Below are 26,884 nucleotides of genomic sequence, written 5' to 3'. Positions count from 1 at the left end.
GACCAGGCTGGCTTCAAACTCAGAGACCGACTGCCTCTGCCTCCAGAGTGCTGGGCACAAAGGCCCGTGCCACCATGCCCAGCCTAACTGTACTTCTTTGTCGCTTCCCTCTCTTACCACTTCAAAGAAATCCTTTGTTTGTTGTGAGACAGAGTATTCTTAGGTGGCCCTGGTTGACCTTGACTTCACTATGTAGCCTAGGCTAGCCTCAACTCTGAGCCTGTCTTCCTCCTGCCTCAGCCTTCTAGGTGCACCAGGCATCTATCACCACGCCCACCAGAAAGTTACGTTTCTGTTGTTGTTGTTGAATTATTTTATTTATTATTTAGCAAAACACTATCAATTATATTTGTCCTTCATCCCCCAGCTGGCTCCGTTGATGTGACCTGCCATGCTGGCTCCTGATTCTAATCAGACTGATTAGTTTTGGGTATTTGTTGTCACCTGATTTTGTTAACTCCACAACCACCTCCCCAAACCCCCACTCCGGAGTAACACTAGTCCTTTTTCCCTGCCAATTCAGTTGTTTTCAAATGTGTCTTCTATTCCTTTAATTTTTCTTATTGTGTAAGATAAACACTGTTATATTTCCAGTAAGATGTTGTTGTATATTTATGATGCTGTCTCCTCATCTGCACATGTAGGCATCAGAGATTTCCTGTTTGGTCCCTGTTATTTCCACATGACTTTTCTCGTTTCACATCCGAAGGATCTATGTATGACCTAGTTCTCTGAAGCCCTGCTTTAGCATTCAGTCACTTGGCACATGCTTCTTGAGCACTTACTCTGTGCCCAGGACCGTGTGTGTCTAAGAGTAGACGCTGTTAGACAGCATGGCACTGGGCATGTCAGTACAGGTGCTCACATCTAACAGAGATCCGCGTTTCAGTGCAGTCTCATTTCAGTGTGTTCTGTCCACTCAAATGGAATGATGATTGTCCCTCCCGAAAAGGATGAATTACATTCATCTAGTAACATTTATAAGAGCTTTCAAGTCCCAAAGCCATGTTACCATCTGTTCAAAGAACATACGTACCCTGCATGTTTTTATATCTCATTGTATTCAAGTCACTATCATGTGAAATTCTTAAGACCTTAGAAAGTAAGCACTTCATTTGTACCAATCTCCTGAAATAAGATTGCTTCCATCTTAAGTCTGGAAGGGGCAGAAAGTTTGAAAGAGTCACTTTCTTGCCTCTTGTATCCATCATTTCTGTCCTAGTGAGTGGAGAGAAGATAAACAGTTAATATAAAGTGATCTGTGAGTCTTAGAAGATATACTGAATTAGTTTCCTCGAGTCTTCTTCACCATTTATTTACCTGTACTTGTTGTTGAGTGGTTGCTACAAACACAGGAACACTTTTCTCCAACCTGACGTGAGAATGATTTATCACTGTGGGGTTTGTCAGCGTATTCCAGGCACCGTGTGGTTTTCCTGTTCCTAAAGTTCCTAATGAACTCAGCACATGAGCTCACTCACCTCTTTAAGAAGTCATCTTTCTTCTTGAATTGGGAGTGCAGCTCCGTGTGAAGTGTTTCCTTGATAGTGTATGTGTAGAGTGCCCGGGCTTGGTCCACAACACCCATAGCACCTTCCCTCCTAAAGATACTTTTGTTTCTTAAAGTCAAAGGTGGACGGATGGATGGATGAACAGACGAATGGACAGATGGATATATAGATAGATAGATAGATAGATAGATAGATAGATAGATAGATAGATAGATAGATAGAGAGGGGGGGTCAGTATATTTCCTTTTTGGAAACAGCCTTAGAAAATACTGATTTTATTCACATTTCTAAAAGAAGAGCACTTCACATATAGAGAAGCCTTTCTTTTAGGCTTAGATAAGTCCTGAGCATTTTTTCAGCATCTTAGCTCACTTGGATGGTCCATACTTTACAGTAAGGCATTTTTCTCAGCACATCCTTCAGTTTCCCTGGAGTACAGGGATGGCGTATTCTGTGAACAGCTGCTCTTCAAGATCTGAACTTGAAAAATCTCCACTCTAGGAAATGGCTGGCCACTGAGTGCCATCGCCCAGGTGTTCATTCTTAAGTAAATATTTATCAGGAGATAGGAAGCCTTCTCTTCAGATTTTTTCCTTTAACTTCACGGTTAGATTATTTGCCTTTTAAAAAACACACTTGAACATTCAAAGGCATAATTTTCCCTTGTTGAAAACAAACTCATTCTTTGGGGTGTCTAAATGGACGTGAGCTAGACTGCTTACAAGCAAACCAGGAATAGTGTAGCCCACAATTCTCACTGTCTTTATTATAGGAAAATAAAATCACTAAAAGCCAGGGCATATCATAGGTCTGTAAATCCAGAACTGAGAACTGGCTGTAGAGTCTGAGAAAGCAGGTTTGTACCTTGCTAGGTAGAAACAGTGTGAGGCTCCTTGTTCTTTTAGCTGTCTCCAGCTGATTCTGTGCTGGGTGTTGGGGGGAACCTTTGCAATGCTTTTGTTGTATCACTTAAGAAAATCCTGAAGACTGAAAGCTCCTTGGATCCTGGAAGCCATGCTGCTACTCCCTCAACTGGTAAAACGGGACGGATGTTATCCTGAAGTGATCTTTTGAAAATCTGCCCTGTGGAGTAACTGATTATAGAATTGAACTCTCTGAGGCCCGAAAGAATTTCACTGGGAGTTCCGAGGAAGATGCTGCCTTGTCCTTTGTGTGCATGTTGTCTGGTGTCACTCATCTGATCCACTTAGCGTCACCTTACACCTTTTTCTCCTTTCTTTGTTTTTGCTAGCCAGGTTTCCCTTATCCGTCCCCTCATCACCACTCCGGTCTGATCTCCTCTCCGAGCAACTTTGAGCACATCTATCACATGACTGTCAATTCTGCTGAACAGTTTCTCTCTCCTGATTCCATAAACCCTGAGCAGCCCCCGTCCCTGCGCTCTGCCCCTGGTACATCACACTCTGTGACTCTGAGGGTATGAACAGCTGAGTCCGGGCTAATCTCCACTAACCACGTGTGCCTTTGCTAACCACTGAAGGCGTGCCTTGGGAGTGGTTGCCCTTTCCTCCTCCTGAGCTGCCAGCTTCAACTACCCAGATTCAACTACCTTTTGTCTTCTCCTGTTTATCCTCCTCTTCCTCCTCTTCTCAGCCTGTCTTGTTTCTTCTTCTGAGGGAAATATGGAGGAATACAGGGTTTCTGTATTAATCCAAAGCAACTTTAGAGTATGATCTTTGTTGGATAGTTTTCCAAGTATGTTATTTTCCATTCTGAATACCATGTTAAAACAAACAAAACCAGCTACAACTGGATCTTTAGTCTTTTAAAACAAACATAAAGGGGCTCCTGAATTTCTGAATTTTTTAATAGCTCTTTACCTTATAACCACTTCAGTTCAGGGATGAGATTAAGGTATGTGTAGAGCTTATCCATAGACCTACCAAAAGTCTCCAAACTAATGATATAAATACTGAGTAAGTAACAGGAAAAGTTCTAAAGTTAAAGTCAGTTTTTACAAATCTTTGAGTTGTTGATGTGGATTTAATTGCAACCAAGACTCAAGATAAGAAAACTTAAAAAAAAAAAAAAAGCTGCTACCCCTGAAGAAGCATGGCACCCCCTGGTCCTGTCACTCATCCCCACAACGTTGTTCCATTGGCCATGCATTGAAACGGATGTTAAGCAGAGTATCTATTTTATCAAGTAATGAATGCATATATGAGTTTCAAGGGAAGTTAGTTTTATGAATATTAAAATATTTGGTTATACCATGCAAACTTATTTTCTGTAATGTCCCCAAGTTAGTAAAATAGTAATATCTATTTTTAAAATTTGTAATATAGCCGGGCGGTGGTGCCGCACGCCTTTAATCCCAGCACTCGGGAGGCAGAGCCAGGAGGATCTCTGTGAGTTCGAGGCCAGCCTGGGCTACCAAGTGAGTTCCAGGAAAGGTGCAAAGCTACACAGAGAAACCCTGTCTTGAAAAACCAAAAAAAAAAAAAAAAAAAAATTTGTAATATAGTGGTTTTCCAGTAAGAAAATTAGAGGGTTAAAAGCTTATTTTTGTATTAGCAAATTACTTTAAATTATGTTTTAAATGTCACTGACATTAAATTATAATACTAGCTGAATGTCTTACTTGACAGAATTACTGTAATAAAATCAGCCTTAGTTTGCTTGGCAGCAGGAAGGGGATTCCAAGGAATCCACAGTCAGTCAGGACCTTCCTGTGAGAGAACCTGCCTACCCTAGCTGAGTTGAGTGGTGCCTTTCTTAAGCATAGTTTTAGCTAGAGAGTCCAAAGAGCTGGACTTCTTGTTATAGTCTAATGAAGTTTGTATCATTTGACTAGATGATTTAGCATTTTAGTTTTCAGTCTTAGTTGCTGGCGTATTTTAGAAGCTTATCCTCAGTCGTTTGTTCTAGGGTAGGCTTATTTTAGAGCAAAGAACAGCAACCCCTCTTAGCTTTGAAATGCAGCTTGACCCCGGCAGTTCCTGTCTCCCAGCAGCCCCTCTTGGCGATGCTTGCTCATGTTGCTGTGTCTCATAAGGTTGTCCTATGTGTACAAATGCTAAGCTGCTGCTGCCTTTGACTGTCATGGCTTTAATTCTTTTAATTTTCTTGGATAAAATAAGGCAAAATATTTTCTTTAAACAAATAACACACAGAATTGCGTGGACTTTGCAGATCTGGTATAGGAACCAAAATAGCAATGTTGAATTGGGGACCAGCTAGCCAGCCAGCCTTTAGCATGAGGGCATCTTTGGATGGCATTGTTGCTTGGATTGTCTGCTGTGGTCTTCTCTCAGAGATGCAGATGTGTGGGAAAGCCCCATGCTGCAGACACATCCAGAGCATCACCCTTTCAGGGGTGTCCAGTTCTAGACCTTATTCTAACCACATTCACTACTAGATTTCCTTTTTGCTTTGTTCTTGTTTTTGCCTCATTTCATAGGTCTTGTTTTAAATTGTTTGATCTTTGGCATGTTGTAGCAGAGACAGCTGTGTTAGCGTATGGGTCAGCTTAGTAAGAATTAGAGGAATTGGGGGCCTGTGTCTGGCTCAGTGGGTAAAAATGCTTGCCACCGAGCCTGACAATATAGGTTTGATCCCCAGAACCTCCAGTGAAGGAGAGCACCAACTCCCCAAAGCTGCCTCTGACCACCCACAGTGGCATGCATATGCTTATGTGTGTGCACAATTTTTTTTAAGTATTACTACCATTTATTGGTTCCCAAAAATATTATTCTTCCCAAATTATATAAAGTGGATTCCGTGTCTTTAAAACTTATACACAAACCAGTATGAACTAAAGCATAGTATCATCTATGGAGAGGATCATAATCTGAAATTTATTAATTACCAGCTGAATTAATCTAATGCCTGAAGCAGGAAATGGGAGTTGCAGATATAATCTAGTCATCTATCCAATAAATATCTTCAGTGCCTATTTTATGTGCTGGAGCGAAGTGTCGGTCATAATTTTAGTCAGTATAAGAAATAACATGTCAACTAAGGAAACAATGCTGGAAACAGTCATGAGCTGCATGCTGAGCAACCTGAGCAAGCTGGAGCCGCACCCCAGACAAGGCGGGGTAATTCAGGATGAAGGACTGCCTTCCCACAGTGTTCTCTGTCTTTCTGTGTGTCGGGAGCAGATATGAAACATTAAATGAAATATGTAAAACATAGCCTGATGGTTCACTGTGTGTCTCGGAGAGAGAACACTTGCCTGGCATGCGTAAAGCCCTAAGTTCATTCCCCAGTTCCATAAATGTTTGGGAAGGAGCAGAGGTTCTAAGCCATCCTTGGCTTACGTAGACTAGCCTGAGCTAAGAGAGAACCGGGAGAGAGGAGGGCAGGGAAGATGGAGGCTTGAAGCAGTCGGGCCTTTTTCTTGCTGAACCTTTAGGGAGCATTGAGGTGAGCTCGATCCTCTTAACCCTGACTAACGGAAAGTCTCAGTCACGCCACCGTAGAGTGGTGCCCTTTGTGGATGCCTTTCTCTAGCTGATTCTCTGAACCTGCTAGAAGAAGGCCACGTTTCCTGGACACCATGTGATGAAAGACTTACTGGTTTTGAAACAGTGAGGTGAGCAAACTGGTATAACATTTTAAAATACACTAGTTCATTTGTGTTCTGTGGCACTGAGAAGAAGTGTGATAGAATGGGGGAAACTTGGACATCTTTCTTTGAAAAAAAAAGAGGGGTGCTGAGGAAATAGCTTGTGGGATAAAAGCCTGATGTGCAAGCCCGATGACCAGTGTCCAGATCCTGGACCCATCAAGCTGGCTGTAGTAGCTCAAGCTCGTGTGCTGCCGAGCCTCGCCAACACTGTTGCAGACTAGTGGAAAGGCAAGGACTGTACCTGACGGTTGTCACCTGACCTCTGTACATGAGCACACACGCACGCACGCACGCATGCACGTGCACATACATGCACACCACAAAAAATGTAAACATTTAAAAGAAAATGTGGATAGGAAACAGCAAATTGTTAGTAGTGTCTGGTGAGTTAACAGAATCGGCCTCTTTATGGTTCAGTATTACTCGTATACTCCACCATCTGGGAGTATTTCCTTGACAGTGAGGGAAAAGCAAACATCTTTAATGAACTAATTAGTGCTGAAAAAACTGCTGGCTAGTTTATGTATTTTTCATTAGTCTTAGTGACCTTGACCATCATGGGATCTGCTGAGTGTAGCACAAGGAAGTGGAAGTGAGATGACTCAGTGGCTACAGGAGCCTGCAGCCAAGCCTGGTGACCTGAGTTCAATCCCCGGGACCCAAGTGGTGGTCGGACAACTCCACAGTATAGTCCTCTGACCTCCACATATGTATTGGCATGCATGTACCTACGTGTACACACACACACACACACACACACACACACACACACACACACACACACCACAGAGAGAGACAGAGAGAGACAGAGAGAGAGAGAAACTATCTTGACCCTTTACCTCAGAAAACATTTGCAGGATTTGGGACCATGTCTACCAAGGAGAAGGCTTTGTAAATGGAGAAAGAAGTTAGTAACACGGCCGTGTGGTTTGCCTCCTCTAAGATCTGCACTCTGTGGACTCTGGTGTGCCCCTGCACACTTCCTTCTAGCCTGAAGTGCTGAGGAGGACTCTTTCCACTCTTACCCCAGGCACGGGCCTTCCTGGGCTTCGAGGTACAGTGCGAGGTTCTGGAGCCAGAGCTAGCAAGATTGTGAACAACTGGGGCGTGGTCATGCAAAGGAGACCTGGTGTCATCTAGATATTTTTATCAAGAATGTAACTGTAATTGACTCCTCTCTAAATGGGCTTCCTTAGGTTTCTTAAGTAAATCATCTCATCTGTAGTCAAAGATGTTTCCGTTATCTGCAAATGTCCATGTAATTCTGCACTCCACTCTTAGCTAACAATATAACATTCTCACAACCAAAAAACTGTGTACTGGTAAGTACTCCTTGGCGGGGTGAGATTCCTTTCATGTCAGGGCTTCAAAGTCCTGCTGGTGAGAAAGACTGGTCCTTGTTGCTCCCTGCACTGCCTCACTTCCTGTCGTGAGGATCAGAGTGAAAGGCAGAATGTCTGCACAAAACCTGTGTTTCTCTGGCTGAAGACTCTGCCTCTCTTGTGTCTTAGAACCCACGTCCTCAGGAAAGCCGGACAGTGTTCAGTGGCTCCGTCAGTATTCCCTCCATCACCAAGTCCCGCCCTGAACCAGGCCGCTCCATGAGTGCCAGCAGTGGCCTGTCTGCACGTAAGTGGTCAGGTGGGAAGAAGCTTTGCTAAGTGGTCATGGTAGGGGGGAGGTGTGACCACAAAGAAAATGTGTCGCTTGGGACAGCTGAGTTACTTGCCCAGGAGCAATTTCTTAGTAGAGTTGATGGGGACCCTTGTCTCCCTGGATGGAAGTAAACACTGGTGCTCACAGCAGCATGCCTAAGTGTGCAAGAATATGCACAATCTCACAGAGTTCGTTTGGGGCTGTGGTAGGTCCGTAACAGGGCTTACGGACGGACTGTGGCATCAGCTTTGAGCACCTGGCAGACACCATCTGTATGCTGACGCCTGGGACCCCAACAAAGCCTTCCTTCACTCCAAACCACTGATGGCCGAGAGGAGCTAACTGCACTAAATCCACTTTCCTAAGTCCAAGTCTTTCAGTCAGAAAACTTGTTCATTACTCTGTATTCTTGGATTGTCCTGATACCTTTGTTGTTTAATCAGTGAACATTGGTTTCTGGACTGTTCTGTTTCCAGGCATCCTTAGGTTCAGTTGTGCTATCTTTGTTGTTACAGCCTAGCAAACACCCCACAACTTAGAAACATAAGAGACTGAACAAGCTGGCTGGGACAGCACAGGGGCGGAGTAAGAGGACAGTGAGTGTCCAGTCTGGGCCATGTACTGAGACCCCGACAAGAAAGGGAAGCAGGGTAGGGTGGAGAAGGGCGTAGGGAGACAGGAAGACTAGACAGACACTAATTTAGTATCGCACATGGCTTCTGGGAGTCTTTCATAAGGCTGCACTCGACTCAAAGCCACACTCCTGTGGCTGGAGACTGCAGCCCAAGCTCAACCCTGGGGTTGTAGGAGGCCGTACCTCTGCACTAACTTGGTTGAGGCTCCCTTCTCATGAGGTGGGCCTTGCTGTGTAGTGGCAAGTGGGTTTGCACTGACTTCCCCTGAGCCAGGGAGCTGAGGGACAGAGGCAGGAACAGAATGAAAGGCAGGCAGAGTGTGTGCTAGACAGTGTCTCTAGAAGATCTCGTTCCTGTGCAGGGCAACAGTCTAGAGCCTGGGGACAGCTGTGATGTCACCATGTGCCATCACCACAGGGACCAGAGTGGACATGCTGCTCATCACTGGACTCAGCACATGACTGCTATCTCTTCCTGGGAGGAACCACATGTTGTCTGACGACACAGAGAGGTGCCCACTTGGGAAGTGGCCTCGGACGAAAGAGCATTTTCAGGGGTCTTCAGTGCATTTGCAGAAGTTGAACACTGTAACTTGCTGTCCTCTCCTGAAATCATCCTGAGCCAATGTGTAATGCCAGTCACAATGCAAAACCCAGCCAGTTGGGAAAACGGCAGTCACTGTGTTAACCTTTGCATGTGTGGAAGCCAGGTGACTGCTGGTGGGTTTAAACCATGGCTCGGGTCACCAGGTTGAGAGCTCCAGTAAACTAACCAGCATCCATGTTGTGGATGGCTATTCCCTCGCTCAGGTTAATTTACCTCAGAATTACAAACACTGATAGTAATTTGTGCAACAACAATTCTGAGCAGACCATTCCCGCCATCCATTTATGGTAAAGGTGGCCTTCCTAACACCAGCACTGGCTGCAGTCCACTCTGACGAGCTTCTGCCATCGCATGAGTTTGCATGGAACGTCAACAAAAGCCCACTTGTCTTTCAGGGACTTGGATTTGTTAGTGAGGATTGTGGGTAATGATGGGCCTGGGATGACGGAGATCTTAGAGTAGGTGAGGTGAGGTTCAGAGGGTCATTCCAGGCAGTATATGCAGACTACAGCCTAGAAGTGGTCTCTCTCTCCTGCCAAGGCCCTTAGTGCCTTCACCAAGCTATGCCTTTGTCAGACCCTCAGCTGAAGACATTTGTAGACACATGAACAAAGACATCCCTGGGATTCCAGTGGCATCTACTGCTTTTCTGTCTCCAGCTGACTCCATGTGTCTCCAGCCTTCCTGGAATGATAGCCAGCTAGGAAAGCTGAGAAATGGAGGAGCTACGTCGTCAGTTTCTAGAAACAGCCTGGGTCCTCCCAGATCCAGATCCACCATGGCTGTGGGATGTTTCTCCAGTCTTCAGTGTGGTTTCCACGGTGCCTCTGTCTATGACAGGCTCATAGGGGAACCTCTCACCCTCTAAGAGGGATGCCCCTCACTCCAAGAGATTCAGGGTCGAGCACCTCCTGCATCCTAGAATCAGCTCTAGGGCACCTTAGCAGAGGCTATGTTCAACAGTGGGATCTCAGTCAGCCAACACCAGGCATTCCACTCATTTCCAGGCCCCTTGGACTGTCAGACTACATCAGCCCAACCCTTTTTCAGATTGAGTATTGAGTGTGACTGATCTTTTTGTAGAGTCCCAGTGTTTAAAAATAGTGTTTTGAGAGGTGGCTCAGTAGTTTAGAGCACATACTACTCTTACAGAGAACCCAGGTTCAGTCTCCAGAACCCGCGTCAGGTAGCTCTAGAACTCCAGCTCCAGGGCATGCAATGCCTCTTGCCTCCTTGGTACCTGCATTCATGTGTACATACCCCAAAGACTCGTATACACAATTAAAATAAATTGTAAGTAGATTTATTGTGTATGTCCCTGAGGTGGATATGAGTTCTCTGTTGTTCCTACATGATGGTGGGATGTGGAGACGGGGTGGGGAGGTGTTAAGGATGCAGGGAGTGTACCGCAGGCCCCTTCTCACCCCTCTGGCTTTTGTACCATTCTTCATGCAGTGAATGCTCAAAGAAACCATAGGGCAGGGTGTTTTTCCTCATGCATAGGTGAGAAAAGTTGAGACTGAGGAAGGGGAAACAGCCTGGTTAAGACATGAAGAAAGGAGGTATGAAGGCTTTGGTTTGGATTTTCTATTCAAAGTGAGACATGACAAATAGTGACATCAACTGAACACTCAGCTAGGCATTAGGGAGATCAAATAAAAATGACTGCCTTCCATTAGGTTGTACTCCAGGGAGACCGAAGACCTATGTCAGATTAAAGAGTGTATTTCCAAAGGAATGTCTCTCCAGTGAGAACCAGGCAGGGCCAGTGACCACGTTGGTAACTGGAGGGAGAGACATGTGCTGTGCTATGAGGGACAGCACTAGGAAGGGGGAGCCACCAGTGGCCATCAAGATACCTAAGTCAGGACTTTGGATCCTGTGGATCTGGCAAGGACTGTACTTCTAGAACACGTTTAGAAGCAGCACTGGTAGTCTCTAGAAGGGGTCAAGATGTGGTGACCCCAGGGAGGGAAGGGACCTTCGGGTTTGGAGGACAGTCTGCCTTTCCAAACACTAACACAGTTAGTTGGTGGTCATAGCCAGACATGCAGTCACTGGGTGACATTTTTTGTCAGATTCTTAATGTAAAAGGCGTAAAATTAGCAAAATGTTGAAACAGTCCGTCTGTAACTTACAGTGCCCTTGGCCATTACTGACACTTGGTAAATAGTTTCTTAAGCAGAAACTAAAGCTGGTGAGGGCCGTGGAGAGCTTTGAGTGGGCTCTAACAGTGCTCCTCAGTCTCAGAGGTCCCTTCTCGTCTCCTCTTGCCGTCAGGGATGCTGGCCGCCTTGCTGTGTGTTCTGTCTCTAAGGTGTGCTCACAAAGAAGCTCCATGGCCTGCTGCTCTCAGGCTGGGAAGCAGGAGTGCTTCCTCAGGTTTCCTTTGTTTCTTTTGAGAGCTTCTGACAGGCAGTGTTTGCCTGGGGACGACTGGGTGCTGGGAATGCTGCCCATCTCGTTCCAGCGAGGCAGAGATGGCCTGTCTGTTAGAAGAAGGCCCAGTATGTCTGAGGGAGCATGGACATGTAGGAGCAAGGCGGTAGGTAGCAGGTGGTCCTGGAAGGATTCTGTGGGCTCCACATGGCCTGGGGAGGAGTACTGTCCAAACAGCAGCAGTCCTACAGCCAGAGGGCGGTGACAGAAACAACCTTCAGCACTGGGCTGCCTGCCCCTAATGAGGGATGGATGTCCAGTCCTCTTGGCAGCCTGCACACTTTGTACAGGAGTGGCCTCTTCCAAATACATAGCTTTTCCCAACGCTGTTCTGTAGGGTCATCAGCCCAGAATGGCAGTGCACTAAAGAGGGAGTTCTCTGGAGGAAGCTACAACACAAAGCGACAGCCCATGCCCTCTCCCTCAGAGGGCTCTTTGTCGTCATCGGGAGGCATGGACCAAGGAAGTGACGCCCCCGTGAGGGACTATGATGGAGAGGTAAATGGGCTGCGGATGGCAGATGCATGCATGAGGCCAGGGCTTTGTCCAGGCTGATCCTGCCACCTTGCATTCACTTGAATGAAAGGCATCCACGCTTGTCGTGTGTGTGTGTGTGTGTGTGTGTGTGTGTGTGTGTGTGTGTGTCCAATCATCTCACAGAGGGTCTGTCTGCTGACAGGAGAGAAGGTGGGGGTGTGGGTAGGGGAGGGGGTCTAGAGCAGCAGTGTCCTCTGGAGGGCTGTCCCTCAGCTGCTCACTCGTGCTTTGTTTCGCAGGACTCTGATTCTCCAAGGCATTCCACAGCTTCCAACAGCTCCAACCTGAGCAGCCCCCCAAGCCCCGTTTCACCCCGAAAGACCAAGAGCCTCTCCCTGGAGAGCACAGACCGCGGGAGCTGGGACCCGTGAGCCCAGGGCCGCGCTGTGGCCACAGGCAGGGACTCTGCATCCGGACAAAGCACGGACAACGTGCCTGGCAGCAGCGTCACCTTCCGCGCTGCTGCGCTAAGGATTCCTCCGCAGCCAGGCCGCTTTCCCCTCCCCCTCCAGGTAGCTTCCGTAGACAGACTGCGCAGACGCAGCGCCAAGAGTAGACAGGTTGTGTTCTCACCTCTCACCGTAGTCCTCACGTAGCGCCCAGCAGCCGCCATGAGCGTCAGCCCGACTGTTGCCAGGAATAAATCCTCACGACTTAAAACAATGCATATTTTACTACAATACAGAGTTTAAATAAATACATAAATGTAGAAGTTAAATACTGAATGTATATAGTCAAAGAAGCATCTTGTGTTCGATGAAAGATGGATGCGTATATAAGAAAGATCATTTAATTTAAAGAAATGTGTTGTTTTTGTCTGTTTCCCAGCTGAGTCATATACAGGGTAGAAAGGCCTCAAGTGACATTTGTAAAGAGATCAGAAGTCAGGTCCCCGTGGTATCTGTCCCCAAGTGTGGGCAGGCTGAGATCATGGGGAAATCTAAGGAATGTTTGGAGGTTGGTGCCATTGGTGGGGTGTGGCCTGGACACCACAGGTGGCATCGAAATCACTTTGAGGCACACTTGCCTCCCATGGCATTTCTTTCTCTAGTGATGGATTTGAACATGTCCCCTCCTTACTATATTTTGATACCTTGCACAGTTGAATGTGAAAGACAATTCTGTCATCTTCTGACCCTTCCTTCCCATCATAAAGGGCACAGGGAGAGAGTCATGGCTTCTGAAGATCATCGAATAGTTCATGTAGCTGTTTTTTTTTGTCCTGGCCAGTTGCTGTTCCTTCCTGGGTTGCAGTGAGTCTGTCTGGACTGGGCACAGCTTCCCAGTGAGGGGCCTGTTTCGTTAGGGTAGTTGTGAACTTCTCACACACACTCTGGGGAAAGGGCTTCTTTCTCCTACTAAATCATGTGAAACCTCAGAAGCATGGGCTTGAACAGCCTTGACCAAATATGCCTTCCCATGTGATGGGACCGTGGAGCCTCTGCACAGGCCCAGGGGTGTGCTGGCTGCCATGATTGTCAGCCAGCTTCCATTCTGAATAGCTGCTGCTGTACTTGTCCAAGAAAGCAAGATGGAGACCAGAACTCATCTCTACCCACATGTTTCACCAGCTAAGAACATAGAAAAAAGATGGAAACTACAATATCCCATGCAAATAAGGAGGCCCTGCCACTCTTCATTTTCACCCCTTTTGGGTTGAAAAGCCACTATTTCTCCCCACCTTAACCACACCTAAAATAGATTTCCAAAGTTGTAACCTGCCTGGCATGCTGACACTTGGCACAGCACGCTGCCAGGCCCTGTGGGCCAGACTCCTGAGGTGGGCTGCCTTATGGAGGAGGTTAGAATTCAGGGAGGGGAAAGGTGACGGAAACACGTCTGGTAGGGTCTTCTTCAACAGCAGCTTTGACACATTCTAGATCCTCCACTGGCTCAGACACGAGTGCATTTCATTTGGGATGAGCATTGTGTCATTTTAATCCAAATTGTTTTGCTTTTGGAAAAGTATCATAAACATATTTGTATACATCCAAAAATAAGGTCAGATCTTGAGTTTGGTCAGAGCCTTGTTGTTGTTATCTGTTTGAACTTGGCACTCGGCCTGATAGAACTGGCCGCCCTCCCCTCGGTCCTTCCTAGGCAGAGAACCGACCAGGCCGAGACTGACAGGACTCACCCTGCGCCTTTGGTTTGTAGCTTTGGCAACCAATTGCAAATTTTTGTTACTACAGGTGCTTGTTTGTAAAAGGACCCCTTTAGAGTCAAGTCTAACCCTCTAAAGTTCAGCTCCACTGCAGTGAGTCCCACCTGAGCTCTGCCCCCTCTCCCCCCGTCCCCTGTGGATTGGATTTCCCACTGCAGTCACAGATCCAGGCATCGTAACAGCAGCCCTAGCCCAGAGTGTGGGGTGGGTTCTCCTGATAACCACGTCTTACCCCAGCCTTGCATGCAGAGTGTTCCTGTCCGAAGCTGTGGAGGAGGGGGAAAGCTGGTGGACAGACTTCCAGGGGACAGAAGCACAGGTCCCTCAGAGCAGTGGATAACAAAGGCAGAGGAAGGGCCTGTGGCCCTGCTGAAAATCACTCTCCCTACCCCATGCAAGGTATCTGAAAGTGGAGCAGCGGGGACTGATCTCTAAATGGGAAAAAATGGCATTCAGAGCCATTTCTGGCATAGTGTTTCTGGTTAGTACTTGGTGCCATGCCCAGCCCTTTTGCTATTGGCCCTTCAATTCTGGCTAACCTGTTATGTGGGTTTAGGGGTAGGTATACAAATATATCACAGTTTTGGTTTTGGTTTTTGCCAAAACGAAAGTCTTCCTGTCAATGATTGCTAAAGCAGATCTCACTTAAAATATCTCTACTTGTGTGCACACTCCCTGTGCTTAGCCATTGGCGTTCTTCCCAGTGAGCACAGCTTGAAGACTGAGGGGATGGCTACAAGTGACCTGTTCGGCTTTCCCGAGAATTCCTTTAGCCAAGCTTAAAGGGAGCACCTGAAATTCCTGTCTTTCCCACCAGCCCTTCCTTCAGCCTCTTCTCTTTCATGTTAGACTCCTGTCATTTTGTAACGTAGAGGCCACATCGATTTCTAAGAAAGCTAGCTGGCTTGTGTGGAACCTCAGGGATCATTAAGGAAAAGCTAGAGCAGAGGGCAGACATCTACTCCCACATGCAGCCTTGGCCGTGACCACAAACTCCGTTCTCCCAGCTCAGTAGACCTAGCCGACACCCCCTGCCCCCAACACGGACGCACTTACAACAGCGTGGCACCCCTGTTGCAGGTCATGCTTTGCCCAAGACCGCTGGCCCTTTCCAGTCCCACCTGGCCGGCCCTGCCCCTTTTCCAACCTGGTTTGGCTGCACAGCATCTCACTTCACCCCGAGTGGCTCATTCCTTGTTGAACCCTTCAGTCTTTGCGAGTCCAGAGTTCCCTGTGGAGCCCTGCAGCAGTGAGTGGGTCTCCCGCAGCTCCAGCATCCCATGGTCTTGTCGTAGGAACAGCGTTACAACAGGTCCCTACTACAGTTTCAGGAGACTGACTGCCACATGTCAGCCTCAATGCCACTGAAAACAAAATGACCTGCCTTTTTATTTGATAGTATAATATCATTTATTTTATAAATTTTTAGGATTTTTTCTCATTGTAATATTATTGTACAGTTTTGCATGGCCTAGGTGTAATTTTTGTTTAGACTATGATGCTGACCAATGTGTGTGGAAGGGAAGATACTGCTTTGGCCACTTATCATTCATTTGGTTTGGTTTCATCTCTTGATGTCTTAGGGGACTTCCTGAGAGCGTGTCTGCTACCAGACTATGACATGGATTTTTTGCACAGAATTATTTAAGGTGGGATAGTAAAAAATGTAACAAAGAATTTCTCACCAATATTTTATGTTGGTGTCACCTAATTAACCAGACTTTGATGTACTGCAATAAAATAAGGAACTGTTAGGACTGAGTATTTTGTCTTTCTCTTTCCCTGTGTAAAGAGTATGAGGAGTTCCTGGCTCACTGGTCCCTCCTCCGGGCCTCTTCTTTATATACCCAGAGGGCACAGGTCAGTTCGCTCCTGGGGTTTGATCTGGGACTTTTTAAGTTGCCCTTGGAGCTCAGGTGAGAATGACATTCAAATCCCTGGAAGTGTTCGGCTCCCTTCCTTTAACAGGAACATCTCAGTCATTGCCTTAGGCTGCTGGGCCACACTCCGCAGGCCCTTACGATTCAAGATTGTCTGGAGTGAAGCTGGGAGCAGCTTGATTGCTGCCCGGGGTGAACAGCTGCCTGGTGAGCTACAGTGGTGGAGCTGGCCCACGAGTTAGTCACTCAGACCCCTCTAGCCACTGGGACTCCTGCAGATCCGAAGGTTACCCTGGGCCTCAAAGGCAGCATCTGTGGAGACAGGACTTGGCAAACTTTCCACAAAGGAATAGTCTGTGACATGGACAAGAGCACCATGTTCCAGTCAAACTCCTTAAAAGGCACAGTGAGCCGTTTGGTGCAGGGTGGTAGTCAGCCAGGCCCCTAGTCAGGGCACATGTAGCATGGACTTTAAGGGCACACTGTTCCTGTCCCAAGTCCCACCTCTTAGTGCCTGCTCTTCTCTAGCCACTGAGCCCACAAGCTTGTTTTCTCTGAACTGCCTAAGAAGCCTAGTGGCTCGAACTTGTGATCCTAAGTACTTGGGAGGCTAAGCAAGAGGATTACAAGTTCGAGGTCTGCCTGAGCGCTCACTGAGAGCTTGTCTCAAAAGTGAAAGGGCTGAGGGTACAACTCAGTGGTAGACCACTTGCTTCACATCTGTAAGGCGTTGGGCTCAATCCCCGGTGCCAGTGAAGCCCTGAGGTCAGAGACAGGAATGCAAAAAAATTCTTCATGTCTGCCTGTGTTGCCACGTTCTGTCCCCACCAAGAGCAACAGCTGTTCCGGAGCAGAGACCTGTACAGGCAAAGCCCACCATCCGGGTCCTAAGTAGAGCCACCTCATTCCCAGGATCCACAGAACACACAGGAAATGGTAGTCCCCATCACACTTTATTGGACGTAAGGGTGTGAACTTGTGACTACAAGACATATAAACAAACAGAGCCTGTGTTGATCCCCTGGTGTGGGGTAGTAACTACCTCTCCTGGAACATGCTGGAGCCCGCTGTTCCTTCAGGGACAGCCCTGCTTTGCCCTTGAAAAGGATCTGTTGTCCATGCTGAGACCCAGCTAGGGTGGCTGCCCTACTGTCCTGAGCTGCTAGTTCCAGGCCACAGGCTGGGGTGGCAAAGGGCAGGGACACAAGCTCACCCAGAAACACACAAAGCTTCACTCTACATGGCCAGCTAGCCTTCAGTCTTGCTTTGCTCCATGTTCCTGGTGGACAGACAGCCTGCCTCTTTGGCTGGACAGTGCAGAAGCAATGGCGGGTCTCCACGCTGCTCACTCCCTCCTCGTGGAGGCTGTGGCTCCAGCTCAACACCTCCCTCTGCCTGGCCGAGCCTGAAGGAGGGCACGGCCCGTTAGCCTGGCCCATGCCCACTCTACTGCATCCCGGACTTCATCCTGCAGTAGTTACTGTAGGCCTCCTCAAACATTGCCTTGCAGGGGAAGCGGGCCTTCAGCTTGGAGCAGATGAGGAAAGACCCGCCCATCTTGCGGTGTAGAGAGTAGGTCTCCTCTGGTGGAGGGATGAGGCGGTGCTTCAACATGACGGGGATCAGGTTGTGGATCTTTTCGGTGGTGCTCTGGGTGCCGAAGTCAAAGGGCTCTTCTGAAGCAAAGGCTTCCCCCAGGATGAGGATGGCATCCAGGTGGGCATCCTCCATGGCCTACACCAAGAAGAAGGGCAGAGGTGACTGGGTTAGAACCCCCCAGCCCCAGGTCTGGAGGACACCAGAGAAGTGACAGGATGGTTTGGTTCTGATCATAAATGGTAACAGGTACAACCCCAACCCTCCAGAACCAGGCAGACACAGACCACTGACTAGCTTCCGTGTGAGCCAGGGTGGAGTGCAGAGGCCTTCACTCCTACTGCACTCATTTCTGTCTTCCCAGAGTTAAACTACAGATCACAGACTAGGCAGGGCCCAGCCACTCTGAGGATAGTGCCCTGCTAGGCACAGGACGCGTGAGAAGTACCTATCAGCAGAGCACTGAAGGGACACGGGCGCCCAGGTGGGGACAGATCACATCAGCTGCACACAGGAAGCAGGAGGTCAGCTTGGAATGTACACCCATCCTGACGGTGCACTCCTACCAGTGGATGTGAACCCAGGTCAGGGAAGGTCAGCTCCCTGGTAGCTGCTGGGTGAAGAGGCTCTAAAGGCCTGGGCACTCTGCCCACCCAAGCAAGCCATCCCCTGCCTCTTGGCGGCCAGGGTGAGCAGGTAGCACAAAGTGGTGACCCTAAGCAAAACGGTTGTGCTCCACTCTACACTTTTCCTACAGAGTGCTGAGTTTTCAGAGTGCTGGGCATAAGGAGGCCTCCAAGAGCAGCTGGTGCTCAGGTACTAAGGAAAGACAGCTGTGTCTACAGGGAGCTGGGCCTGGACCTCCCTCCCAATGTTAGCCTGGGTGGTTCACTCACCTTGACCTCATAGCCAGTGAGGAATTTCATCTCTATGGATTTCTTCAGCACGGCCTCCCTGTCCTGGTCAGCAGCAGCCCGGATGACCTGGGTGGAAGAGAGACTCCTGCCCTACTACAATCCTCTTGTGTGCCTGCCAACCCTTGGCCTGGGAGCCACAGCCAGCTAGGTGGACCTGACAGGCTATGGCCAACTCCAGGAGGCTCTCCCACACTTTCAATCCCCAGCATTGGCTCTTGGCCTCTGAAATACATGGGCCACGGCTCCATTCCCGGTCTTACCTGAATGTAGAGGTCAGTGAAAGATCTGTCATATTCCCGAGTTGCCCCAAAGTCCAGGAGAGCCACCTACAGATGGAGATACAACACTAAAGTTCTGCCCTATGGCTCTGGAGAGCAGAGAAAGGAGGGCCACTTCAGGTCTGAGCTCCCAGGTCTCTGCAGAGACCCTCATGTGAGGCTCAGCTGGGGCTTACCTTGTGCTGCTGAGGGTCATAAAAGAAATTGGACCAGTTGGGGTCAGTCTGCATGACATGGAACTCAAACAGCTCCCTCAGACACAGCACCAAAATGTTGTAGCAGATCTGGGGACAGGTTAGGAACCTGGGTCAGGCAACACTGACTGCCTTGTGACCTCCAAAGTCTTTGCCTCCTGAATCCCACCCCAACAGAAGGATGCAGTCATCACCCCCTTGTCCAGCCTCCCCAGGAAGGGCTTAGGGTCTCTGTTCACTTGATTAGGTTCCCAGCACAACAGCTCAACACAGCTAGAGCGCACCTCATTCCGGACTTCCTGGCTCAGCCCTTCTGCCTGGTCCAAAGGGAAGCCCGATATTAGCTCGGTGGTCAGCACATGGGGACTGCAGAGCTCATCCACAATCTCCGGCACAAAGAAGAAGGGGTGGTCCTTCAGCAGCTCCCTGTGTGGAGACAGAGCTCACATCCAGTCTGCACCCTCCACAGCGCCCAAGTGGAGAGCCCACCAGGAGGAAACCTACTCTGCAGGGGGGAGGATGTGGCCACACCCTGGCCCCAGGGCCATCCACCCTTACAAACAGGAGCCTGCCCCCTGCAGCACCCCTCAGCCTCCCGGGGGCCCCATAAGAGCCACACCTGAACTTCTTGGCATAGGCAGCTTCCCGCTGGTAGTCACACTCAAGGGCAAGTTCCCGCCTCAGCACATCAATCAGGTGCTCAGGGAACAGGCCTGTGCCAGAAAGGGGCATCAGGTGGGACGGGGGCTCTCCAGGCTTTCCGCTGGCATTCCCAGAACGCAACCCGTCCACCTCATGTCTGCAGCCCAGCCTGACCTTCTGGAAGCATGTTACTCATGTTCAGCACAGCCATGAGGTTGTTGACGTCACTGTTGATGCTCTGGGCCACACCAGGGTACTGCAAGGAGAGAAGGGGAGTTACCTGGGGAGGCAGCGTGGCAGGCTGTCCCTGCCCATTAGTTTCCCAGGCACTTGGGGCCAGATCCTTGAATGAAAGAGCCAAGACTAAAACAAGGTTGCCATGACCTGACCTATCTCCACTCTGCTCTCCATTTTTCCTTACTCTACCCCCAGAAAAAGCAGCTGGTTCCAGCACAGGCCCTAAAGGCCATCCTGCACCAAGATGGCTAAGACACAGCTTCATCCCCTTAACTTGTCACCTAGCAAACGCTCACCCAGCGCCAGATGCTAAGGACCGAAAGACAGGGTGTCTCGGGAGACATGGGAAAGGCCCCACCCTCTGAAATCCTGTGTGGACAGGCACACACCACACAGAGCCATCTACCTGGATCTTCATGGCCACCTCACGGCCACCCTTCAGGCGGGCCAGGTGCACCTGCCCTATGGAGGCAGCTGCAAAGGGCCGCTCCTCAAAGTACTCCAGCTTGTCCCTCCACTGGGGGCCCAGGTCATTGTTGAGGGTTTTCTGGAAAGAGGCCAGGGAAGACAGGAGCAGGGCCTGGTTATCTGGGACACCCTGCTATGCGCCCAGCTTGGTCCTTAGACCCACTATTTCCCCGCCCCACCTCCAGCAAACCTCACCATCATCTGCTTCAGTGGCATGAAGTCAGCGCTTTGCCGAACCCGCTCAAAGATCTTGGCCAGGTGAGGGTTGATGAAGGCATCATCTGGATGGCCAGAGAGGTCAGAGTGGGGCTTCCATTAGGGAGGGATGCACACAGGCCAACAGGCTGCCCAGGTACCACTGACAGCGTGGCCTCCTGGGTAGGACAGGGCCACCAAACATGACCTTCCCTCACGCTGGGACCTGAAGCTCAGACACAGTGACAGCCTCAGCTTCCTCCTGGCACACGGACTCCAGACTGGGACTCTAGTGGTGGCAAGGGTCTTCTGTGCTGGGATGGGCACACCAGTAAAGTGCCAACCAATGCAAAACACAAGCCTCTGTATACAGCTACAGAGGCTTCCTGTCCCCCACTCCCACCCCAGAGGAGCAGCCAGGAGGCCTGAACTCATCCCTATGACCTGAGAGGTAGGCAACATTTTTAAAACTGAGAGAGAATTTAAAATTGCCCCTAATCTGACTGACTCTTTGGCTGTGCACATCCTTCCTGCCTAACGTGGCACTGTGTGGACTACCATGAACACATCGGGGGTGCTTTAAAGGAGAATGGCTCCATAGGCTCATACATTGGAAAACTTGGTGGTGGAACTGTTGGGGAAGGATTAGGAGGTGTGTCACTGGGCGTGGGCTTTGAGGTTTCCAAAGCCCACAGCATTCCCAGGTAGTGCTCCCCCACCCCACCCCCATGCCTGTGGATCAAGATGTATGCTCTCAGCTGCTGCACCATGTCTGCCTGCCCTGTCCCCACCATGGTGGGCACGAACTCTAACCTCGGAAATGCTCCCACACCCTCCCTCCTCCAGTCGCCTTAGTCGTGGTGTCTCATCACACAACAGACAAGTAGTGAAGACCGTTTGTTCCCATTCCACGTGCTTGATTTTCAAAAGAACAGCCCTCACGTGCTTCACCCCTGCATCCTGCTTGCTTTTGGCCCTGGAGCACAGCTCCTGACCCTGCTAGCCCACTGAGTTCTCCTTCATCCAAATTTCCAGATATCAAACGGCACTGGGCATGGCGTGAGCATCACTGGGCTTCAGGTGTGTGCTGTCCACACACCTTCCAGAAACTCTATGCCCAGCTGCATGACCCCGAGGCAGCGCCCACACCCAACACCACCCTGAGAGCTGGACCTACTCAAGGCAGTAAGCCAACCTTGCTCTCACACCTTGCCCTTCAGAGCCATTAGGGAGCCCAAGACTCCCCCAATGCAGCCCCTCCCCTCACTCTGCCAGCCCAGGCTTCTCTGAGGTCACACACTGGTCCCCAAAGCTAACTGTAAGCTCCTCCACTAGCTCCCAGTGACCAACACCACAGACAACCTCTTAGAGTTTCTCGACACCCACCCAGAGGCAAGAAACATGCTCTTGGCTCCTAGTGAAGATGATGTAAACAGCCCCATGTCCCAGGACTGCCACAGCAGATCTCCTTCCCACACCTACCCACTCCACCTCCCACCACTGCCCACAACTCGGTACCCACGAGCCGGTGCAGGGCTGAGCCCTCCACTCACCCTGGATGCTCAGCATCTGGCCCAGCTTCAACGCTGCCCCGCGCACCTTGCACAGTGTACTCACAATACGCTCCGCGTTCGCCTCGGAAAGGAAGGGGCTAGAGTCCAGCACGGCCTTCTTCCCTGAGGGGCAGGGGGACCGGCATACATTCAGGGTTTAGGAAGGATGCCTGGGAGAAACTTCATGATGCCTGGGCACAGACACTTGGGCTATATACACAACTGCTGGGTGTCCACAGAAACAGCAAGGAAATTCCAAGTCCCTATGCACATCCTCCACAGCCCTCCACGGCCAGGACGCTCTCCCCTGCTAGTGGGGCAAGGCTGGCAGGAGGGCCAGGAGACTCCTCAGCAGTACCTGGAAGACAGGAGCCAAGCCTCCACCCTATCTGTCCTGGCTGAGGGGTCTCTGGAGCACTTGCCCCACGGTCCTAGCTGCAGGAAGAGCTCCGTCCTCAAGGGTCAAGGACAGCAGTCTTCGGGTACTGTTTCTCCCCTCTGCCCCACAGCTTGGCACAGCCAGCTGGCTCATACACAACCCCTCCCAGTACACAGGGTGGTGGCACCAGCTGGGTGATGACTCCAGGGAGCTGACAGTGCCAGATGAATTCTGCTGCCAGGGTCAGTGTAGCTAAAGAGCATCATCACCTCGGCCCACAGAGCGAATTACCCGGGGACACGGTAGGGGCCGGTCCAAACAGGGGTCTGACTGCCAGATCCCTCTGACCTCCCCGGCTCTGGGACATTCAGGGCTTTTGCTACCTTTACGAGTTGCTGGATCCGAGAAGCCCTGCTCAGCACCTGGAAGCTTCTTCAGCATAGAGCCACAGGCCTGGAAGGCCAGGGGCAGAGTGCCCAACAACCACAACAGAGTGCCCAACAAGTCAGAGAAGGGGGCCACATGGGAAGGAGTGTCCAGACGTGCTGAGGGCTTGGGCTCACTGCCCGGTTGAGACAGGAGGACAAGATATGCAGGGTAGGAGGATCACTCCACAGCAAGTCTGGGCTGCCCCCAGGCCTGCCTACAACCCTGGGGTAGGACCAATCAGGTAAGTGAGCCCAAAAGGGACCCTGGCAACAGCAGAAGGCAGAGCCAAGAGCGGGGCAGCCTCTTCTGTCCTCCCCAGCCCCTGGCGGGGGCAGAGGGGTAAACACAGGCAAGGCCACTAATTCCAGGACAAAGGAATCATCTACACACAAACCACCTCAGTGGAGTCCCCATCTCCTGCTACATGGAGACGGTGTCTGGCCCAACCGAGCTTTCCTAGACATCTCATCCCCAACATGTGCTGATTCTCACAGGCTAGAGGCATGTGCACTACCCAGAATGACCTAGCCAGCCAGGACAAGCCAGAACCATGGTGGTATGCCCAATGCAGGACAGGGCCTCCCAGGGCAGAGCTTGCTACCCTGGACAGTATCCTCAAGGTCAAGTCATGCTAGGCATATTAGGAAGTCAGACCAAGTCAGGATCTGCCCAAGGCCACTTACCCTGGCTGAAGCCTCAGGACCTACTGGCAGGGCTCATGTAATCTAAACCTCAGTCACCACAGTCCCTAAAAAAGAACACCAGCTGCGCCCTTGGAGCCAGGCTGGCCCCTTCTCCACTTAGACCAGGCAGGGTGAGAAGCAGCCGGCAGGGGGTGCTGGCTCTTGGGAAGGCTCCCTTCTCATCCAGAGAAATACAGGCTTCACATTCCTAAGTATTTCAGCATCAGCACTAAAAATACCCACGCTAAATCCCCTGTCCTCGGGCCCCTTCCAAGGACATAAGAGGTGTTCATCCTAGGACTGGGGTCTGTGGAGATACGCCTGTGCCCTCTTTCCAGAAGAGAGAACCCCATGAGTGAGGTGCTGCCTGGGAAGCTGGTAAGAACAATGGAGTGTGGGCATCACGAGGCCCCGCAAACAGGGATGAGAGTGTCAGAACCCTGAACGAGACTGCAGTCCTGGAGTAGGACCAGGACAGAGGGTGCTCAGCCCAGAACCTCAAATACATTTTGAGAAATCCACTAACAGCCCTGGATCCTTAATGGCCCTGCTGGGGGGACTCCTGGTCACCTACTCTCAGGAGCTCACACGGCATCCTACAGCTCCTTCCCCAGCCAGCATCCCAGCATCAGGAAGTCCCTGATGTTTTGTGGGGCCTGAATGCAGAACATTCTCTAGATTGTACAGACATGAGTGGCCATTCAACTTGTGTTCCAGGCAAGCCTGATGGACCTGGTCCTGGGAGGCAGAAAACCGAGATGGTATGATCTTTTTCTCAGAGACCTGAGAATGGTCTCTGGAATGGTCCCAGCATCTCTGGGTCATGGTCAATGAAGGGGGAGGGGCAGAGTGGGCCTGTCCCAGATGCCGATGCCCACATCCCTAGCCACAGGGAAGTAGGGAGCCCTGTGCCTCTGTCTGTCTTAGCCAGACTACAATTGCGAAGCTCCTGAAGAGCAGGGCAGGAAGGGGGAGCAGGAACAAAAGGTGGGCGTGCAGGTAGGCAAGGGCAGGCGAGTGAGTGTGAAGGTGCATTTGCTGGTGGGAGCATGCAGTGGGCAGCCAGAAGGAGCCAGAAAGGGCTGGGTGATCAGCTGGGGATGACGGGGAGCAACCTCCCATCCTCCAACTCTCTAGAGGAAGTCAAGTCTACCCATACAAAGTCACTCCACCCCAGGAACACCATCTACATCAACTAACCCTTCTGACAGGGGTTCCTGCAGCTGGGACAAGAGGTGGGTCCTGGTGGCTGACATTCCTGGAACTGAGGTGGGCTGGAGGCTAGAACTTCTAAGGCCATGCACCCTTCTACGCAGGGCCCTGCTCACCTGTGGAGTTTTCAGGACGCAGGCTCTTCTTGGCAACTTCAGCCAGTGCCCCAAAGCCCAGACCTACAGCCAGACCTGGAAGGACGAGAGCGCAGATGTTTGAGTGGCTGAGACCACCCCGCCTCCAGGCCCGGGCAGCGCAGGCAGATTCTACTTCAGTGTCCCAGGCCTTGCTGGGTGCTCCAGCATTCTGAAAGGGCGTAAGTAAGGAAGACGGACACACTGGTGGTCTGCGAACATTTAGCTCGGACAAGTGCTTCCTGAGTTTGCACATCTCTCACTGATCACCTCTGACAACCCACACACTCATGGGAACACAAACAGACGCCATATTGGGAGGGACCAGCACAAAAAGGAAAATGGATCGAGCATGGTTTCCGGGCCACTTCCGGGCAATACTCCCAGAGAAGATGACCACTCTCTTCAAGTCTGCAAGAGGGTCCAGTAGTCTTGACGTTCCTAAGCTTTCACTGTAGCACTATAAAACAGCTGGCAGTAAAAGCTGGAATGTTCCACAACAGCAAAAACACGGGGTGTCCCAGCCCAGCCGAGCAGACCCGCCCCGCCCCCACTCCCACGCCGGCAGCATTGGCGATGACTGAGAACAGTAGCTTTAGGCCCTGCCCTCCTCCTGGCAGGTACTACTGAGTCCAGGCAGCGAGCCCGGAAGTCTGTCTCAGACCCACACCTTCCTTGGAGCTCCCTTCTCAAAGACTGTCCAGGACAGGCTCCCCACTCAGGGACAGGGTGAGGCGTGGCGTTCTCCGGCCTGTCTAAAATTATAATGCATTAAAGAAAAACATTGGATTTACTGAAAAACTTATCTCATGGAAAAAAAAAAAAAAAAAAAGCTGGGCATTGCCACACATGCCTGTTATCCCAGCATTTGGAAGGCAGAGGCAGGAGGTCGGCCACAGTTCAAGGCCAGCTGGGGATATAAAGAAAATTCCAAGGTATTCATAAGTATATGATGAAGCCTTGTTTAAAAAAAAAAAAAACACCCACAAGTACGTAAGTAATTTTTAAAATGCATTCTAGTTAAAAGGTAATTCTTTTTCACATTTAATAATGTATCTTATCTGCCACTAGGTGGCAGTGCACTCTCTACTTAGCCCGCTCTAACAGAGCTCCTACCTCAGAGGTCCCTGAGGGAACTAAATGTGTAAAGTGTCCACACTGTCAGGTCCAGGGCACCACAACAGAACAATCAAGCCAGTGATGGCAAAAGTCTCGTGTCAACTACATGCATGACTTTAAATTTTCTGTTAGTCCCTTTTAAAAAGGCAAGCAGAAACATGGAGAGTGAGTTCTAATGCATTTAACCTAGCATATGTAAAACAGAAACCAATATAAAAATTAAAGGCCTTTTCCATCTGTGGGTGTGTCCGGCCTTCAAATCCCACGGGAAGGCACACGCACAGCACATACCACACCGTGAGGCAAGACAAGCCAAACAGGAAGAAGCCACAGGTCCTGTAATGCCCAGAGACATGATTAAGACACCCCCAGGGACGTGCTGGTGCACTGGGATAGAGGTTAACATGGCTGCCTGGTGGGGGCATGCCCCAGCGCTGTTCTCTTTAACGCTCCTCCTCCCCGTGCCAGTCTGGAGGGCACTGGGCACTGGGCACTAGAGTCCTGATTAAACATTAACTTCCCACCACCTGTCTCCCTCACCTACCCAGCACAACATCTAACTGAGCAAAAGAAAGGAGAACAGGCAACATTAACCTTCACCACTGTCCTTTTACATCTATTCTGCTGCGAGCACATCCTGGGACAAGCCCACGAAAAGGCAGATGACGTCACAGGTCATCCGCTTGTCCAGGCTGAACACACAACACTCAAAGCCCTCCTAAACACACCCTGGCTGGACTCAGCGCTGCGTCAAGCTGTTCCTGGCTGTTTCTGGCGTCACAGGCAAAGCACAAACTCTACAATGAGGAGCACTGTTACTAAACAA

The 26,884-nt window shown here is 50.1% G+C and overlaps 2 protein-coding genes across 10 annotated transcripts in view; one reads left to right on the top strand and one right to left on the bottom strand.

The window, feature by feature from the left end:
* Positions 1 to 15,896, top strand: part of Cdc42bpa (CDC42 binding protein kinase alpha) — a 205,110-nt gene extending 189,214 nt beyond the window's left edge. For 7 of the 9 annotated variants that reach the window (XM_059280679.1, XM_059280677.1, XM_059280678.1 and 4 more), the window contains 3 exons: positions 7,617 to 7,734; positions 11,779 to 11,939; positions 12,218 to 15,896. In XM_059280679.1, coding sequence (XP_059136662.1) covers positions 7,617 to 7,734; positions 11,779 to 11,939; positions 12,218 to 12,349 — 411 coding nt within the window. In that variant the 3' untranslated portion in view covers positions 12,350 to 15,896. Of the gene's footprint in view, positions 1 to 2,763; positions 2,950 to 7,616; positions 7,735 to 11,778; positions 11,940 to 12,217 lie in introns of all 9 variants that reach the window. The other 2 variants (XM_059280686.1, XM_059280685.1) reach the window with 1 other exon arrangement.
* Positions 15,897 to 16,956: 1,060 nt separating this feature from the next.
* Positions 16,957 to 26,884, bottom strand: part of Coq8a (coenzyme Q8A) — a 31,694-nt gene continuing 21,766 nt past the window's right edge. The window contains exons 5-15 of the mRNA XM_059280733.1: positions 24,922 to 24,996; positions 22,103 to 22,225; positions 20,550 to 20,635; positions 20,293 to 20,433; positions 19,824 to 19,905; positions 19,627 to 19,720; positions 19,292 to 19,433; positions 18,990 to 19,097; positions 18,796 to 18,861; positions 18,515 to 18,601; positions 16,957 to 17,756 (exon numbers count right to left, since the gene is read on the bottom strand). Of these exons, the coding sequence (XP_059136716.1) occupies positions 17,469 to 17,756; positions 18,515 to 18,601; positions 18,796 to 18,861; positions 18,990 to 19,097; positions 19,292 to 19,433; positions 19,627 to 19,720; positions 19,824 to 19,905; positions 20,293 to 20,433; positions 20,550 to 20,635; positions 22,103 to 22,225; positions 24,922 to 24,996 (1,292 nt within the window). The 3' untranslated portion in view covers positions 16,957 to 17,468. The remainder of the gene's footprint in view (positions 17,757 to 18,514; positions 18,602 to 18,795; positions 18,862 to 18,989; positions 19,098 to 19,291; positions 19,434 to 19,626; positions 19,721 to 19,823; positions 19,906 to 20,292; positions 20,434 to 20,549; positions 20,636 to 22,102; positions 22,226 to 24,921; positions 24,997 to 26,884) is intronic.

Source organism: Peromyscus eremicus, chromosome 15 (assembly GCF_949786415.1).
Source record: "Peromyscus eremicus chromosome 15, PerEre_H2_v1, whole genome shotgun sequence".
Lineage (NCBI taxonomy): Eukaryota > Metazoa > Chordata > Mammalia > Rodentia > Cricetidae > Peromyscus > Peromyscus eremicus.
The sequence above is the reverse complement of the archived record's forward strand: the minus strand, read 5'-3'. Positions and strand labels throughout refer to the sequence as shown.